Consider the following 18,464-nt stretch of genomic DNA (forward strand, 5'->3'; position numbering starts at 1 on the left):
TTTCTTTGTGTACCAGGTATATAGAGAAAGCATAGTACATGTCCTTTCAGAACAGCTCTCTATGTCATTTGAGAGACACAGAGGGAGAAGCCTCTTGTGTTTTCCCTTTTTTCAGCTGTGATTGCCTGACCCTGGCCCTATTCTTGCACTAGGGCAGTGTGAGAGGTGTGCCAGCTCACGTCAATGGTTGTGTCTGTTGAGTGACAGCTGCACTGGGCAGCGCGGTTTGTGTGGCATGATAACTCCCCTAATGTGGTTTTGGGGGAAGGGACACAGCAGCATGGTGGCACTGTTCCAGGGGAATCTCAGCTGGCCGTAGCCAGCTGCTGTCTGATTCTGCTGAATATTTGATGCAAGGTAGAAAGCAGTACACAAAAGAAAATCTGTCTTGGTAGCAGGCTAAAACTGGCTGCTTTCTTTGGAGCAATAGCATCTGAAAGAGCAGAGATGGAGCAGGGGTGCCAACTGCAGTAGCACCCAACTCATCCTCCTGGTATTTTATATACTTCTCACTGCTCAGCTCTTCCACCCAAAAGACAGGTTGTGACCTGAAGGTATTCCTCTGAGCCTTAGTTCTCTGTATTTTGATTACTACAGTATCTAAAGGAAGTGCTAAGAGTAATTACTCAAGTAATACAACTATTTAATTAAATCCAACTTGAGAAAAAAAGCTTTTTAGTGTGTACTTTGATACTAAGGTGGAGCCCGGTGAGCTAGCAGTTCCAGTTTCTGGTGTTTTTAGCATAGATGACAAAAACAGTGTGAGCTCATGATCTATGTCTCCCTTTGCTTCTGTCTTTCAGGACTATGCTGAGAAGGAGAAAGCTGCAGCCAAGGCTCTGGAGGATGTGAAGGCTAACTTCTACTGTGAACTGTGTGACAAGCAGTACCACAAACACCAGGAATTTGACAACCACATCAATTCTTATGACCACGCTCACAAGCAGGTAAACCTGACACTTGTCTGTCTGTGTTACAGCTGCCCATCTTCTGTCTTTCCTGATTTTGGGGGATTTCTAAATTCACTCAAATAAAGGACAAGTTAGTGTCTGATACTGACATGTTATTTTTTATCAAAATCAAATGTCAAATATTTGCCATTTTAATCTTTTCCACAATCTATGCCTCTTTCCGAGGATCACTGTAGTTTTAGATACCTGCTCAATTCTAATATTTAAATAGATTTAAATATGGACTTATAAACTGGAAGGAGGGAGGTGGGGGGATGAGGAAACATCTCCTCAAATATCTACATTCCTCTTTTGGTTTTAGGAGGCACATGATGATGTTGTAAGGATGTAAGTAAGTATGATCCTTTAAGCTAGTTATACTGTTTCAAGGGCAGAAAAACAGGTTGCTGTTTTGGTTTTTTTTTTTTGGTTTTTTTTTGTTTGTTTTTTTTTAAGCAAATGTAGAACTGAAGTTAAAATCTGTGTCTCATGAAGTTTCTCAGGGTAGAATATGCAGATCAAAATAACTGCAACTCTTGAAAAAAAGAAATTAGACTATTGGAAAAATACAATAGATATTATTTTCCATTTTTGAACCTATTTAACCAGGTCTGTATGCGTAGGTGTGCCATACCAATGTATACATATTATCATTCCATGTTTGTTGCCTGCATCACAGTTTTCCACTAATTTTAGCAAAACACATATTCCAATTGACACTGTGGAAGAAAAATGCAATTAATTCTTGCAAGCATTCCAGAGCTCTATAAAACTCATTTGCAAAGTTCAGAAATGAACTGAACCTCTTGTGTAACTTACCATATGTTATGAAATAGCATGTGAGAAGTTAGAGGTGTAGCAGGTTTCCATAAACGCACCTTATATTACTGTTTTTCTCCTTGCTCTTACATGTGTTACGCAGTTCAAGTCGTTATGTATTTCTGCACATTGGAGTTACAAGGGCATTAATGTCTCCTGGGTGATCACACCTCTGGATACATGGAGGTCAGGGGCTTCCTTGCAAATCTATGAAGAATTTAGAAGCTGCAGGTATTTCTTCCAGAGAATGAGAAATAATAAGTGCCGAGATCAAATAGCGCTAACGGCAGAATTCCTTGCTCTCACTATAAGCAATCTTATTGTTCTTTGTAGTATTATAGAAGATGTAAATCATTTTCTGTGTATGTCTACTGCAGCAGTAAGCGAATGAACTGCCCATGCACCACAACAAACCATCCTGCTGAAACCAACTACCCCAGGTTTTGCTGTCCACAAGCCTCTTCTAGCCCATCACTCTCAAACAACAGATAGATTCACTTAACGTATTTATTTATTAAACCCAAAACAATTCGTTACATCACAACTCGTTAATTAATCTGTAAAAAATGGTTCTAATAACACAAAACATTTCCATATCCTAAGCATGTGACTCTAATCCATATAAATCCCCATTTGCTGCACAAATAATTTTTCACCTTTCAGCCAATTTTCTACTTGTCAGAGATGCATCTGAATTCAAACGAATCAATCCTTGCCCCCCTCCCTCTTCTCTACACCCTCTGCAGTGAACAGCTTACACAAAATAAAACAGCCTACTTGACGCACCACGTACGTTTGGTTTGTTGCAGCAGAGGTTTTGGAATCCTGCATTATAAAACAGAATGTTTAAGCCATTAAACTTCCTTTAATTTGTAGGTAAATTCAGTGCTTTAAAACCTGCCAGACTGATGTTACTGTGAACTCAGAGTCTCATGGAAATACACAACACGTACAGAATATCAACTGTCAATACAAGCTCATCCCATCCTGCCCTCTCAGATGTAGTTCAGCAGCTCAAGCTAGCGCAAGATTAGCTAGCTGTCCTCCTGATGTGACACGGTAATTCGGTCTCATCTCCCTTCTCACATCTTGACTGCTCAGCCAAGTTTTGGAACCTTGCCTCTAGGAATAACATGAATGCTACATCTCTTCAGACTTTCATTGTTAGTCACAGAAAAATCTATACTATTCTTACTTTATCAAGATAGTTTTCTGAGATAGGTCAATTTTAGTTATCTTAACTTCAAAATGTTAGTTCTGGGAAGTGTAGAAGCCACCAGAAAACTTCCATTCTCCTTTCTGTTTCCCAGCAGAAATTTGAGGGTACCATATGTTGTCTACATGGATATGTTCTGAGCAAAATCTTTCTTATGGAGATTAAATAAAATGAGAGACTCTTTATAGCTCAGTAACAATATTGTATAGTCCCATTTCCCTTTGTGATTTCCCTTCTAAATGCTACTACTTAGAAATCTGTATTAAACTGGCAATGCTGCTTAGAGAAGATATAAAGACAGAAAAAAGGATATTGCACTATGAGCACTTCTCATAAGACTTTTGTTTCCCTTCCAGAAGAAACAGATTTTATTCAAAGACTTATGATTTAATCTCCCAACGTTATGGTTTTATTAAATTAATTTTGTGATTCGTTTTTTAGCTATGACTGCAACCAGTTCTACAGCAGAAAATACTGAATTTTGGACCTCTCATTTAGTGTAACAGCTATTGCCTTCCCTGGCCTCAGAGGACTGCAAAACATTAAATCAGTTTGGCCTTGTTTGTGCAGCCGGGCGTCTGTTGGGTTACGTTATTCTTGAGCAGTACTCTCAGAGATACTTTCTTCCTCTACACACCACTTAAATGCAAATATATGCAAATATGGTGTATGTATATGCAAATATATACACACATATACAGAAAAATTCTGAATCAGGAGTAATTCAAGATCATCTGTGCCTCTATTTTCATTGTCTCCTAGCACTAAAATGATCCTGGAGAGGTATAATATCATTTAAATGTAATTTATTACTTTTGACCGAGTATTAAATAGCTCTTATTTCTTTGACTGTCTTAACAGCATTAGTCTTAGTGTTGTCAGCATCTTTCTTCTGTACTACTTATTTATTATCATTTATCATTACTCATAAATATTACCTATTATTGGAAAATAATTTCTCTCAGTGCAAGGCTGGATAAAGTGATCTCTGAATCTCTATGTAAGTGGAAGCCTGTGCTCCCACCCAGCTTTACCTGAGCTCTCTATTGTTAAGCCCAATGCTTTCCAAAAAACGGAACAAGAATGAAGGTGCCCTGAAGAACACCTCTCCTCACGTTACAAAACAGCCCTGTGCATGCATGTCTCACTAACCCAGCACATAAATAGCTTTCTTTCTTTGTGGGTTTCCTTTTACAAAATATATTACTTTATAAACTTCTGAGCAGCAGTCATGGGCAGTTTCACATTTTGGTAAATGTGCTATGTCTTTTCATTCAAGCATCATAGCACCTGCAACAATGCTTGTTCTCACTTGCTCACACTGTTCTCCCCAAGAGAAGTTGGCTGCATCAGAACTGATTACCTTGGCTCTATATAAATTCCCTGAACTTAGGAAAAAACAATAGTCCTGGTGTGAATTAGCTTGAAAGTTACTGTGATGTAGATGTTCAATGTAGGTTGCTTCTTGTAAACACAATACCTATATTCAACTTTATTTTACACATTGAGCAACAAATAATAGGTAAGTGCAGATTTTTTTTGAAATACACTTGTTAAGTCACTTGCTTCTGTAAAAGAACACCAAACTTGAACAGAGATATCTATTTGGTTCATGTTATTAAATGCAATCTTTTAGTTCCCCCAGGTCATTCATGGCATTCATTCATTCACTTAATGTAGAAGTACTGGGAGCTTTCCATTTTTGTAGAAATAATCCTCATCAGTAATCAGCAATGACTTCTGATATCAGCAAAGGAGAAAATCACATATCTGTTCTGTGTACTGCAATAAAATAATTATGATAATAATAATAGTAGAAATAAGCAGCAAAGAAAAACAAGGCTGTATTGCCATCTTGGGGTTTCTCATGACAAAACAGGTCTCTTAGTGTGTTGTCAAAGTTCAGACATACAGCTAATCACATTCGCTTGGATGAAAAAAAATCTGAATTTTACAGTATGTGAAGTAAATGAACAGAAGTTAAAATCTACACTAGGTCACATGCACATGTCTTTATCTTAGTACTTAAATCCGTGCATACTGGCACTTGGGTAAATTTTTTGCATGAAAGTCTGATTTAATGTGCACAGCTGTAAACACTTGCCAGTAAGCCTTTATTGTGCTTGTGGATTTAAACTCTAATTCAAACAGAGATTTAGCTACTGTTAAGCATCAAAGCTAGTAAATATGCTTACATTTTAGCTAGCCTTGCCTCTAACACCTAGAAAATGCACAGATAAGTAAACACAGAGAAGCTCCAGGAATTAGTGTAATACTGTGATTTTGTTTTCATTCATCTTTAGGGTGTTGTTTTTTCTCCCAGGATGTGTATGTTTATTGGAGGAAAATCTCACATTCTGGCACTTGGATACAGATCTCTTATTACCCAAATAATTTTCACCTGGAGCAAAGATTGGTTTGGAAGTAGCTCAGAGTTTTCACCTTGGGATCTGGGAGCAAAGGCAAACACAGCAGCATCCATAAACCTTTTTTTCAGACAAAGTACCATGTATTTAGTTGTCAGAATACACAAACGAAAAGAGAAAGATCTGCCTCAGCGTGAAAGTATATGAGAATGTGTGTATGTGTAATCTCTGCTTTTTTTCCCTTGAGATAGAGGTGGGCCAATTGTTTAAAATTGTTTCAAGGCCAGATTGTGCCTCTGAAGTCTGCTCTCTCCATGTTCCCCTCAGAAAATAACCTCTAAATTTACAACAACGACAACAACAAAAATCAGCTTAGATTGATGCTTGTTAAGAAATGCATGCATATTTTAAATTAAATGTTCACATTTGTCACAGCACTCTTAAGAAAGACAGAACCATATTTGCATTAAAAGTTGGCCTGGAGACAGCAAGAGAAAAAGAGATAAAAGAAACATGATGTTAGATTCATTCAGCTAGTATATAAGTAGACTTGAAATAATAGAGAGATTTTGAATATATGGTAGCTTCTGTCTTCCTTTTCTTAGGTAACAGTAAATTGCCATAATCAAAAGGAACCATCACAAACAAGTGATTTTTTGTGTGCAATTTGGAGAGTGTAAAATTAGGCCCAGTCCTGGAAATAACAGTGAATATTCTTAGTCGTATGCCTGTAAGCAGCCTCACAAAATTAAACCAAAACGCTCAAATGCATAAAATGAAGCAAACTTAGATGTCTTATGAGGTTTTAAAGATGAAAGTTATAATTTCTTTTTTCCATCTCCAGAATATTCACCATAAGTATCTCAGATGCTTCTGAAATCAAATGCTGAAAGTATGATTCAATATGCTCAACAGTTGTTCAGATTTTCCCACACTTTATTCTCTAATTTCAGTGAAATACCAATTTATATTTAGCATTCGGCAAGTTTATTTCCAGTTAGACTATCTCCAGTCGAGGCATACTTAGAATGATCATCTGTGGATATATACACTTTGTCAGACACCTTTTTCATCACAATATTTATTTTCTCAAGAATCCTTTGCTTTTGAAGCAGAAGAATCCTAACTATCTGTTATTTTATTCATTGTTCTACTGTGCACACATTGTACATTTGTGGCATATGTCTTCTCTAGTATGAAAACCAAAGCTAAAAGGAAATAATTCATTTCTATGGTCTATTGTCCATACTATCATTTCAGTATCTTTCTGCCTTAGAGAAACACTGTTCTCTTGCTTATTCTGAAATCAGTGATTTTTGCTCTAATTTTGCTGTAGTTTCACACGTTCTTAGCTTTTGATTTTTCATTGTGTGCTCTTGTTCATTGTGTGCTCTTGTTCATCCTCCCCAAAACGACTTCACTCCTCCTGTAACTTCCTGAAGAGAGAGATTTTGATAATTTCTTGCTGAGTAGTTCTTATTTTCTCTTTTTTCACTTTTTCCACAATTGTTTTAACATGTGCATCTCATTCTATTAGAATTTATTGCTGTGAATTAAATCCTTTTAAACTTTTCTTCTTAAATTAGTTTAGATTATGAACTGGATTATCCTATAGTTTTTACTGGATAGTTAATTATAGGACTGGTTGTGATTCCTATTATTAAGAATTCCAAACTCTTTGTTTTTTTAGACCCAATTTCTGTTGCTTTTAGAGCTTGGGCTGAAAGTTTGTTTTTGGACTCTTGGCTTTACTAAATTAGAACATAAATATATATAATATTTGTAAAGTAAAGCATACAGAAGTGCCAGGACACCAGAATGAATACTGTGTGGTTGACCTTATTTGATACTTTTATGCACTTGTTCTTTAATATAATCTTTATTCAGAGAATTGCATGTTTTCCTTTAGGAAAACTCTCTGACTCAGTGCTAAGGATGAACTCTACTGAAAGAATTAATCTATCTTGTACAAGAGACAAAGCTGTTGGCTATGAGAGAACGGATAATGTGAGATGAAAAAGTGGGTTTAGGAAGTAAGGATGGGAATAGGTGTGGTGGATGAAGATAACATAATGGCATGGAAGTATGGCTCTGGAACTAGAAGATAAAATGAAAGGTGTGTACACAAAAAAGGTGGGGAGGGGAGGAATAAGAAGAACAAAGAAGAAATAGCTGGAGAAATAATTGATCAATAAAGGGGAATAATGGGGTAAAGCACAGAAGGAGACATTCGAGGTTAGCCACTGATACTGAAGCCATTCCTCTTAAAGCAGAGGAACTGAGCAAATCAACCAGGTACAATATAAGAAAATTAGCTGTTATTTTGAAAGCTAATTCCTTTAACAAAAATACCACAGATGTTATGTTGGCACAAAATGTTACTTTATATATTGAAAATAATACAAAAGTCTTACATGACATCAAAAATCACTGGGACTGAAAAAATAAAATAAAATGTATAATGATGTTACTCTAATACAATTTCATCTTCTATCACTGATAGATAACATAAGACCAAAATACTCTATTTTATTGGCCTGGATATTTCTTTCTGTTATTCAGAAACAGAGAAATGCTGCCTTTCTAAAAGCATGTTTATATCATGTCTGTTTTGCTTCAAAGCACCTGCAATCCAGCATCTTTGAAATTCTGAAGCTGTGATGAAGTGGAACAGGCAATCAGATTGTGTCACATTGCAGAAGCTGATGTAAAGAAAGGCAGCATAAAGCAACACAGGATAACATCAGAATTTAAGCTAGGTTAATGTACAGCATAGGAGCAAAAGTAGCATGTAAAGATGTAAACACTATCCTTGCATCACTCAAGTACATTCATTTTACCTGTTTGAGGTGATCTTAAAATAAATGCCTAGTTCATCATATCATGCACTGCTTTCTTAAATATTATGTGAGGAGGCTTGAATTTTTTAGCTGTGCTGCATAGAGATGCTTCAATTGCACACTACAGAAAGTGCATATACCAGAGCAACTCCAGAACAGAAGCAGCATTATCAAATACCACTGAGCACACTTTGGCAACTGGGGGTTACTTGAGGCAACAGATTCCAAAGAAATGTCATCGGAAACTACTACAAATAACACAGAGTTGCTTTTAAATTTAATATCTAGATAAGCTAAATTGTTAAATGCTAGATGCTGTGGAATTACATTTGGTGTTCTTTAGAATGAATGCTAATTAGCATGTAAATTAGCAATTTAACCCTCTTTAAATTGGAAAAGAACCCATGGGACACTTAATTTCATAGTTGTTAATGATCGTCCAATGACTGTAAGATATTTCTTAAGTATTTCATTATATTAGGAATTACAGAAGTTTATTATCAGATTTTGGCATTTAAAACACAGCAATAACCAGAATGCTGGGTAGAGAATGTTAGGTGTCCTTTCCATTCCTCTCAGAGGGTACACTTTTTAATTGCTCAAGTTTTATAACTAGTTCTTCAGGCAGGAGGAATGGTTGATGCAGTATAACCAAAGGTTTATTGACATAAACAAGGCATCTGAAGGATAAGATTTATTAGGGGAAAAAAAAAACATGTGACCCCACACAAATAGTCACAACCATTTTGGGGCAATCATATTTTCAACATTTTGAGGTTGGACTTGAAGGTCCTGAGGGTCCTTTCCAACCTGAGCAATTCTTTGAATGACAATTTGCTGTTAATGATTAAGCAAGTCTGGACACAGATTCACAGAATACCTCCTGCGCCAGCTTCAAAAGGCTGAGGAACAGTTGGTAATGTTGTTTGTATGCCATATACTTTGCAACTAGTGTCATTTAAGGGCAGGCTCTGGAAGCTGCTTTTAGGTGATAGAAATAAAGAACTACAAGACACTATGATTGTATTTGATTGTTCTCTATGCACAAATACTTAGATTCATATTTGTGGAGTGACTTGTAGAATAACATAGTATTTAACAAGATTAAGGAACCTGTGCAGGTTACAGAAAATCTTCACAAACCCTGGGCTAATTTTCTGCCACAGTCAGACTTTTGGAAACATTAGGCAATTAAATAGTCCTACCATCAGATATCTGCGGAAAAATTATGCTGTTATTATCTTCTGTATAACTTTTAAACAATGCTCTCTTATTCACATCTTTCTGGAAAAAGAATGTTTCTTCTAATCCTACTGGTGACCACAAAGGTATATGCAGCCCTATGAACATCTGTTTAGAATCTGTATCTATTATAGTTCTGTTCGTTTTTGACCATCTGTATCTTCCATGCAGTAATTAATGTGTAAGAATTTAGCTGCATAATTGATTCCCATGGAGCATTAAAGTCACACTAATCAACAATGTTTGCATTTGAGGAAATGTACCATGTACCTCATATGTCTTTAAGAGGCATTTATAACAAAAACAAATATTTAAAAGTAAACCAGAAATATTTCTGTGCATCACCAAGATACCAATAAAGATGGTGGGATTAGTCATTTATTACCTTTTCTTAGTTAACAGCATTAATTAACATCTTTTAATGTGTCTCCAAGGAAAATATAGAGGAAGTAACCCAGACTAATTATCATTTCACTGCTTTAGCAATTCCATAATAATTAGGCTCCACCAGGAGCCATTAAAAAGATGAGGGTACTTTAAACATCTTCTCAGATTAAATTGCAGGAGAATATCTAGAGAAATACAGATTATATTCATGTGAATATGAAATAAATATATTATCACAGGTGATGTGACCACAAAAAAGAAGTGAATGTTTCCTTAATACAAAGTTAACTACTAAACAGTCTTGCCATCAGAAAACACTATTTTTAAAGCAGAATATTTTGGGGGGAATGTGAGATATCCAGAAATTTTTTTTCTTTTTTGAAAAATTTTTCTTTTTGTATCATCAACCTTCAAACAGGTTGAAATCATTCAGGAAGACTGAAATACACTGTTTAAACAGTGCAACTTTCAAAATATTTTAAAATACTAATTTTAACATATTATATTTACTATTCCTGAGTTAAAATCAACATGATGAAAGGTGTAACTTTAAAACTGTGTGTTTCATTGTTATTTAGATGAATTGACATCACGCCTCTTGAACATATTCTAAACTCTCATTTTTTGGTAAGTTTTCATAAATTTACTTCTCCCAGTAAGACAAAATGATAAAATTTCCTGCAAAGGAGAAATTCTGTTTCCTTAAACAAATGTGTAAATATGAAGGAATTGGCATAAGCCCCTTGTAGGAGTTATTCTATGCATATGTTTTCTCTTCTTGGCTTTTGTTCCTTCAAAATAAAAACTTCTCAATACTGATGTATACTGGAAACAAAAGTGCAAGAAGTGCAATATTCCATTGTTCTGTATTTACACTTCTCCTTTAGGATCTGTGAAATTCAGCGAGGTAATTAATCATATGCAGAAGTGATATAACTTTCTGCATTTACTGCAAGTCTGGCTTGGCTCTTCATACTTAGATAACAGTCTGACTATGTGCAGGAACAAGTCACAATTAGCAGACTAATTACTGAGTAAAGAAATACATATAAGGGTAAAAGAAAACAATTTATTAAATCACAGTTATGAATATTTTTCTCTGAAAATTTGCCTAAAAGGTACGCTGTATTTTTTTGCCTTTTTCAAGGAACTCAGTATATTCGGACTACTCTCATCTTGTTCTTTCTTTCAAGGAAAAATCCAGTCTTCCAATGCCTTTCATATCATTTGAGCCCATGCTACAGCAGGCATTCCATTCATTCATACTTCAGGTTGCCCAGCGAGGTTGTGGGTGACCCCTCCCTGGAAGCATTCAAGGCCAGGCTGGATGGGGCTTTGAGCAACCTGGTCCAGTGGGAGGTGTCCCTGCCTGTAGCAGGGGGTTGAACTAGATAATCTCAGACGTCCCTTCCAACCCAAACCATTCTATGATTCTGTATGACTTTCAATATCCCTGGTTGGATTTTAATTTTCTTCCCATTTTGGAATTTAGCACAGCATAACACCCCTATGCTTGGTTAAAGCAGGAAAGGAAGACTCTGGCTTATGATTTGAAAACAATCATAAATTGAACCAGTGTGCATGCAAAATATAGGCCAATAAATCTAAGCTTGGAGCACACAAGAAGTACGCAATAATTACTACAGTGATTTTTCTGTTATTTCTAGGAAATGAAAATCATTTTTTATATAATTCCTTATTTATTTGCAGAGTTCATCAAGCTGAACAAGGTCTTTTTAAAATTAAACCACTAATACCTGGAAAAACAATAAAATCTTTTTCAAAAACTAAAATGAAATATGATCCAGGTGCCCTACTTCTTGTCTGCATTTGAGTCACTTAGGACAAGGAATATACAGTTCCTATCACTGTGTTTTCTCTGAGATGGTGCATATTTAAAGAGAACTGTTGTTCTATTTGAGTACATAAACTTACAACCATACTTTTATAAAAGAAATAACTCAAATTCAGGGCTGTAGCAGAGTGCTAGAATAAGAAGCAATGATGTAAATAAAAGATCAAATTTTACAGCAATAAAACTTTGCTGAGAGCAAATAATAAAATAAAGCCTGCTCAAAACATTGTTTATGTCAAGTGGCAGACAGAGAATTTGAGAAGAGGCAAAATGCAATTTAGAAGCAGTGAGTGATAATTCAGCTTTATAATATTTAAAAGTTTCCATGTTTACATGAAAAAGTAAGTGTTCATTTACAGAATTATTTGAGTGAATACAATGAGACAATAGTCTAGAGCACAGGTAAGAGGGAAAAAGGAGACATTAAATGTTGCCTTCCATTACCTCCAAAATATGCAAGGTGATCCCTTCCACTCATTTTCAAGGGATTGTTTTCTAAAGGAGTATTAAATTAACATTACATTATGGAATCAAAACGTAAGTACGTCAAGTTGCAGCTCAGTGACCTGTCACACACCAGTGAGCCGAGACACATACTTGACTGTGCCCATGCTTTTATCTCCCTGTCTTAGTGCAAGCCCCAGGCACTGCAGGTTGCAATAGCAATTTGTTCAAGGGGACCAAATACAAATAACAGATTTCAAATAAATAATATTTTAAGTAAGTGGCAATAAAAAGTACACTAGATAGACCAATATATCTTTTCCTTTACGAAATGGAAAATTAGGGCATCATTTACTCTGCAGTTTGGTCATCTTTCTCCTAGACACACTCACTTTGCTTAGGAAGCACCTTACAGCTTTTGTGGTTTCAGTGGGAAATGCTGATGAACTGGGAAGTGAGATGGATAGGTCATGCAGGGAAGAAAGAGCACTAAAATTAATGGACACAACACAATAATTATGTGAGACAGAATTGGAAAAGAAATAACAGAATAATATATTATCAAAATATCCATTTTTAAATCGGTAAATTTCATAATTTACAGAGATGTGTTCTCAGAAGATTGTCTCAGATAATCAAAGGCTAAACCAGGCTGTGGCAGGAGTGAATTAACCTTGAAAACAAATGGGACATCTGTTTATCTCCTCCTCTAAATAAACTGAAGACCGGAACATAAAGTGCTACTCCAATCCCATGCATGAGGAAATTAAAATTAACAGACTATCCTTTTAAATTTGTTGCCTCTGTGGGCCTCCCTTCTGTCACGGATAGCACAAAAATGCTTTAAATTGTGTCTGGATTCATCCACATTACGAAGCTCTACAGAGTAGATCTTTTACATACACATTATTAGTTATCATGATGATCAGCACGTGGTATATAGGAAAAATTAACTGGATTGTATTTAGTAACATAAACTTGTTTAAGTAAGAGTTTAATGGTGGTGAAAAGGATGATCAAGTAGGTTGGAAGGAGGAATTAAAATGGAAAGATGTGAGAGAGACTTAGGAGATTTTAAAGAGCATTTGGCAGATGGTTTAAGAAACAAAATCCCACAACTGAAAAAAGACCAAATAGGTTATAAACAGCTAATCTTGTTCAGAAGGGAAGTCAATTCTCTGTGGCTTAAATTTATAATAAAGGAGAGAAAGGAAAAATGGATAGTAAATATCATAAATCAGGAGTGAAGAAATTGGAAAAAAGTGATAGAGGAAGTAAAAAGAGCAAAAGGAAAATTTGTAGTCATCAGAGGTGAGGGCAAGAAGGTTTCTGAAAGCATATTGAAGACATAAAGAATCTTCTGATCCAAAAAGAAATGAGTTACTTGTCAGCGGTGATGTAAAAAAGACTATTTAATACAGTTTTCTGTTCTATACTTGGGGCAAAGCCAGATGATTTAATCACATTTATGATGTTTATGATGATTGCGAAGTACCACTCTAGCAGCAACTAGGAAGAATATTAAATAGCATAATTTAAACCTAAGTATTTTGATACCAGCAGATTCAGGTAACCTACATTTAATGTTAGGAAAGACATGGCCATAAACTTTTGTTCATTAATGTTGATTCTTAATAAGTCTCAGAGCACCGGAAGAAGTTACATCAAGCTAGAAATCATGTTACTATTTAAAGGGAACAAACAAGAAAATCTGTCATACTGACAGTAGTGCCAAGAAAAATGCTGGCATGACTGACACAGCACTTCATAAAGTATTAAAGAATGATTATATAATTAATTTCATTTAATTTGTTTTATGTAAAATAGATTTTGTCACTTTTTCTATTAAAAAGTAGGAAATAAGGATGTCCTCACTCTTGTGTTATTGAAAAGTTTCAGTCTGACTAAAGTTTCAGATGACTATAAAACTCATTTGCTATCTTTTTTATTGACAAATATTACACATGGATGTCATTTATTAAACCTTCTTTTCTCTGATCAGCCATTTTGTTATAGTACTCCAGCCAGGTTTCTGGTTACTTTTAACTCTCCCTACTCCAGAAGAGACCTGTCTTCCTTGAGTAAGCAGAAGATAAAGAATGTTTTGCATTCGATTTAACAAGTAAAACAACCTAAAAGGTTTTTTAAGGATAGCTATTACTTCCTATTAGAAAAAGCAATATTCTACTTCCTGGAAACATTTGACGATGCTTCTGCTTGTATCTAGTTTTAATATCCTTCATTCATATAGGATTTTTCACTCTTTGCCCAGACCAAATAAATGTTCATCTGAAGTGCAGTGAAAGGCACCTATCATAAACACTACATTTATCTCAAGTACATATTAAAGTGACTCCTTTTGGTGATGGGTTTGTTCTCTAGCACAGCAGTCCAGAGCTGCTCTTTAGTGGCCTGCTGATTCATGTTTCCTTAAGGTAAACTATGGGCACAGTTTTGTAATGGATTGCTTTCATGCTTTATTACAGTACCCTCATCACTATCACAGTTCCTAAGAATCAACAGATGACAAAGGTAAATCAAATTTAGGTTTAATTTAGATACCATCTTTCCTCTTCTTCAATGGGCTTTAACAAGTGACATGTGCTAATTAAATGTACATTTGTGGGTGATGACTTGCCCTCTTCTTTATTCTTCACATAAATTACTCCATCTCTTTTTGCCTTCATTTCTTTATTTGGAAAATATTATCATGGTAAAAGCATGTGTTTCATAAGATATCTGAGATTTTTGTGACTCTGAAATTCTGATGACCACACTGAAGGAATTTTGAGGCCATTCATTTGAACTGCCTTTTGAATTCTTGAATATCTGAAACTCAGATGTAGGTGATTTTGTATTTCACTGTCATAATTAGAAAAAAGAAAAACTAAACAGTGAGGCAGGCTTCAAAAAGATGTGGAGAAGGGTAAAGCATTTTTAAAGTAAGCTTACAAGTACTGAATGTTTTGATAGGAGAAAGTCTTGCATGGCATCTGTAATACCAGATTTGGTTTTTTGGTTGTTTTTGGGGGTTTTGTCTGTTTTTTCTCTTTGAGCTGCTTATGTGAGAAAGAAAAAGAAATGAAATATATAAACTATTGTTTTTCTGTAGCTAAGAATCAGCACCAGAGACACAGATGAGGCAGGCTGTGTGTGAACATACAGTGAAGAAACAGGCCTGTAGCAAGATTCTTTGAAACATGTTACTTCTAGTAGGTAAATTACTCTGTGCTCCAAAATGGTACTGAATGTATCTAATCAAATCATGCAGTATCCAGCCAGCTTGCTGGAGCATATGACAACAAATTCATTGGAAATGATATAAATGTGGGTGGTCAAGAAGAGCATATGCTGAACCCACAAATAGCTCAGGCCTTCAAATGAGTGCTGCCACAAAGTGCCTGTTCTGTCCTCTCCCACGTGGAAATGGCCGCCTGAAATCCATCTGTTTTAACTGTACTTAGTAATTTCTCACGTGCCATACAAATGTACTCTGAATTACATTAGTTCAAACTCATAATCTGGGCAGTGGGTGAAATCAGTATAATTAGCAAGAATATTTGCAGATATGGCTGAACAGTAAGAAGCTCCCAACCAAAAAAAAAAAAAAAAAAAAAAAAAAGCAAACCAGATAGGCAGTAGATCTTTTTGCTTTCTGGCACCAAGACACATTGCAAAATATCAGATCTTTCTATAAGAATTTAGGGATGGATTCTATGGAGAAATGTGAAAATAAGTCCTCCAAATACCTATCTGTAATTTCTCCTTTTAATTGGATCAACAATCAAAAACTTACTCATTGATGGTTGGATTCTGTAGGGCATGTCTAGGGATTGACATTTTTTCCCCTGTACTATCATTTAATTCCCCAAACCAACAATTTTTCCATTCACTCCTGCTAAAAATATTGAACCTGTTAAGACTGGCTATAATAAAATATACTCAAAAAAATGGTCATTATCACACACTTCAAAGTGATCTGTAAATAATTATGTATAAAATGTATGATACTTTGTCAGGCAATTTTTGAGTTTCATATCTCAATGCAAATTCTTGTAACAGCCTTTCACATTTATTTTTAGGAGTTTACCATAGTAAAGCAAACTCCTTAACTGCTGTTTTTTCTCTTTCACTTGGAGACTAATACTGTAAGCATCAGCCGTGAACTCTTATCATTCTCCTGCTATGGTTTGCAATGTAAATTCAATTTACAAATAATGTACTTGGTTCCAGTGTTAGGGTTACAGGCAAGACAATAATTACTGAAAATCATACTTCATCCTGTTTCTCATTTGAGCCTTCTATGGTGAATTTGATTAGAACTCAAGGTGCTTTTCAACGAAGGGAAGCCAATCATGCACTCAAACACATATGTTAATTTATGGACTTAAGATTCAGAAAATGCTATTTGCGTGTGGCAGGAAACATGCGCCTGATGCTGACTGAAGGGCATACTACCTTTTATCTGGGAGACCAGTGCTTTATAGTAAAGAATATTTTGTGGGATGCATCTAGTGTGAATGAAAAAAAACAACTGAATATAAGTCATGTTACTCATACTGACCTGACATTTTCTGATTTAATGAGAGAAATTTTAACAGATTTATTCCAAAGTTGCCTTCTATTTAAATCAAAGTAGTTACACCATTGTGAAGAAGAATACATTTTTCTAAATGTACTTGCAGCAACACCTATTTGCTCCTGTAGAGCTGAAGTAGAGGCACTCTGAGAATTCCACATAGATCTCTGTAAGAAGTTGAACATGACCTGCAGCAGAATTCTGAAAAGGTGATGTTCTCTCCCCCAGTGTGTTCCCTGTGGTCCTCAAATTGTGAGAAAGTGCATGAGAAAAATGATAAAAAGGATTCTTGCAGCCAAAGACCTCCATAAGAAAGAGGTCTGAAAAATCTGGCAAGGAAATGGTAAAGAAATCAGGAATGACAGAACAGTGCACATCTTTATGCTTCTGAATGTATCTGTGCTCTTTAATGACCGCGCTTTCTTCCATTTTTTTTCTGTGTATCCCCTACCAAATGAATCTCTTTGAAGTGCAGAATATAAAATCCTTATCTTATCAATGGCTTATATTAAGGTACCAACTGTCTTTCTTGACTTTGTTTTATGTATGCCAAAAGTAGATTAATAAAGCGTAGTCTTTTAGTGAACTTGTAGACATGAATACTATCTGTAGCAATGACAGTGTATCAACAGCACAGTCTTCATCTGTTTATCAAAAGCTGTTTGTCTGAGATAGTCACCATTAATGCCATCTGCATCCATTGAAAACAAGAAGTTACTTTTACATCTCACTTTATCCCACTTTTTTTAGACAGCTGCTTTAAGATGAGGTGATTATGTCCCTAAAAGAGCTTATTTTTCTTCAGCAGCTGTTAGAAGAACTGAGAAACAGCCACAGGCATCCGAATTTGATCGGATGAATGGCAATCCATAAAAATTCTCCCTTTCACATGAAGAAAAAACAATCAGAATCATAACTTTGGAAACCAAATAAACTCACTACCACAATTGCAGCCAGTGATAAGTATGCTACAGGTGTACTGGCCATAATGAAGTAACAATAAATAAATAAATAAATAAATAGGTAAATTAAGAATTTGCAGAAATTGCTGAAGTGTGGGTAGAGTATTTGGTTAGTAATGTATCCTGCAAAGATAGGTAGTAAAGATGGAACTCCATTGACTAATTTGAATCTGCTGATTTGAGTCATGCAGGAGTTTAGGAGGAAAAAACATATTCAGCAATTTTTGAGTGGGACTTAGATGAGCCAACGTGACTCAGACCCAATTATATAATCAAGCCACAATCAAGAGAATATTACTTTGTGTTCTTTTAATATTCCATGTGGATTTTTACCAAAAACAAAAGGAAGAAAAAAAAACAGAAAAAGATGGGTTACTTCTAGATATAGCAGTGTCCACATGCACATTTACATGAAAAACAGAAAGAATAGAATGCGTCTATTTAGAAAGAATGAGTCTAAAAATGAAATATGAATATGGCAATGAAATTTGTAGCAGGTGAAGGACAGAACACATCGTTGCAATTAAATAAATCATATTTTATCACGTGCCTGTATTTGGATGCCCAGTTAAGTAACCTATTACATGCAAAATGCAATTACCGTGTAAAGCTCTGTTAATTTTCAGGCACACTTGCTGAGCTCAGGGGTTGTCATTCAGGAACCAGCTCAATTGCACGCTTTTGTTCACCACCTGTGAAAGATATCTGTGCGTCTGAAAGGAGGGTGGCACAGGTTATTAGAGAGGAAAACAGTGGCTTTTGCACGTTCAGTAGGCAATCCCATTGTCTGTCCAACATAATGAC

General features: G+C 35.5%; 1 protein-coding gene across 1 annotated transcript in view; it reads left to right on the top strand.

The window, feature by feature from the left end:
• Window positions 1-776: 776 nt before the first annotated feature.
• Window positions 777-18,464, top strand: part of ZNF804B (zinc finger protein 804B) — a 29,712-nt gene continuing 12,024 nt past the window's right edge. The window contains exon 1 of the mRNA XM_052692307.1: window positions 777-947. Coding sequence (XP_052548267.1) covers window positions 777-947 — 171 coding nt within the window. The remainder of the gene's footprint in view (window positions 948-18,464) is intronic.

The sequence above is a fragment of the Tympanuchus pallidicinctus genome, unplaced genomic scaffold, assembly GCF_026119805.1.
Source record: "Tympanuchus pallidicinctus isolate F22 unplaced genomic scaffold, pur_lepc_1.0 scaffold3, whole genome shotgun sequence".
Taxonomy (NCBI): Eukaryota; Metazoa; Chordata; class Aves; order Galliformes; family Phasianidae; genus Tympanuchus; species Tympanuchus pallidicinctus.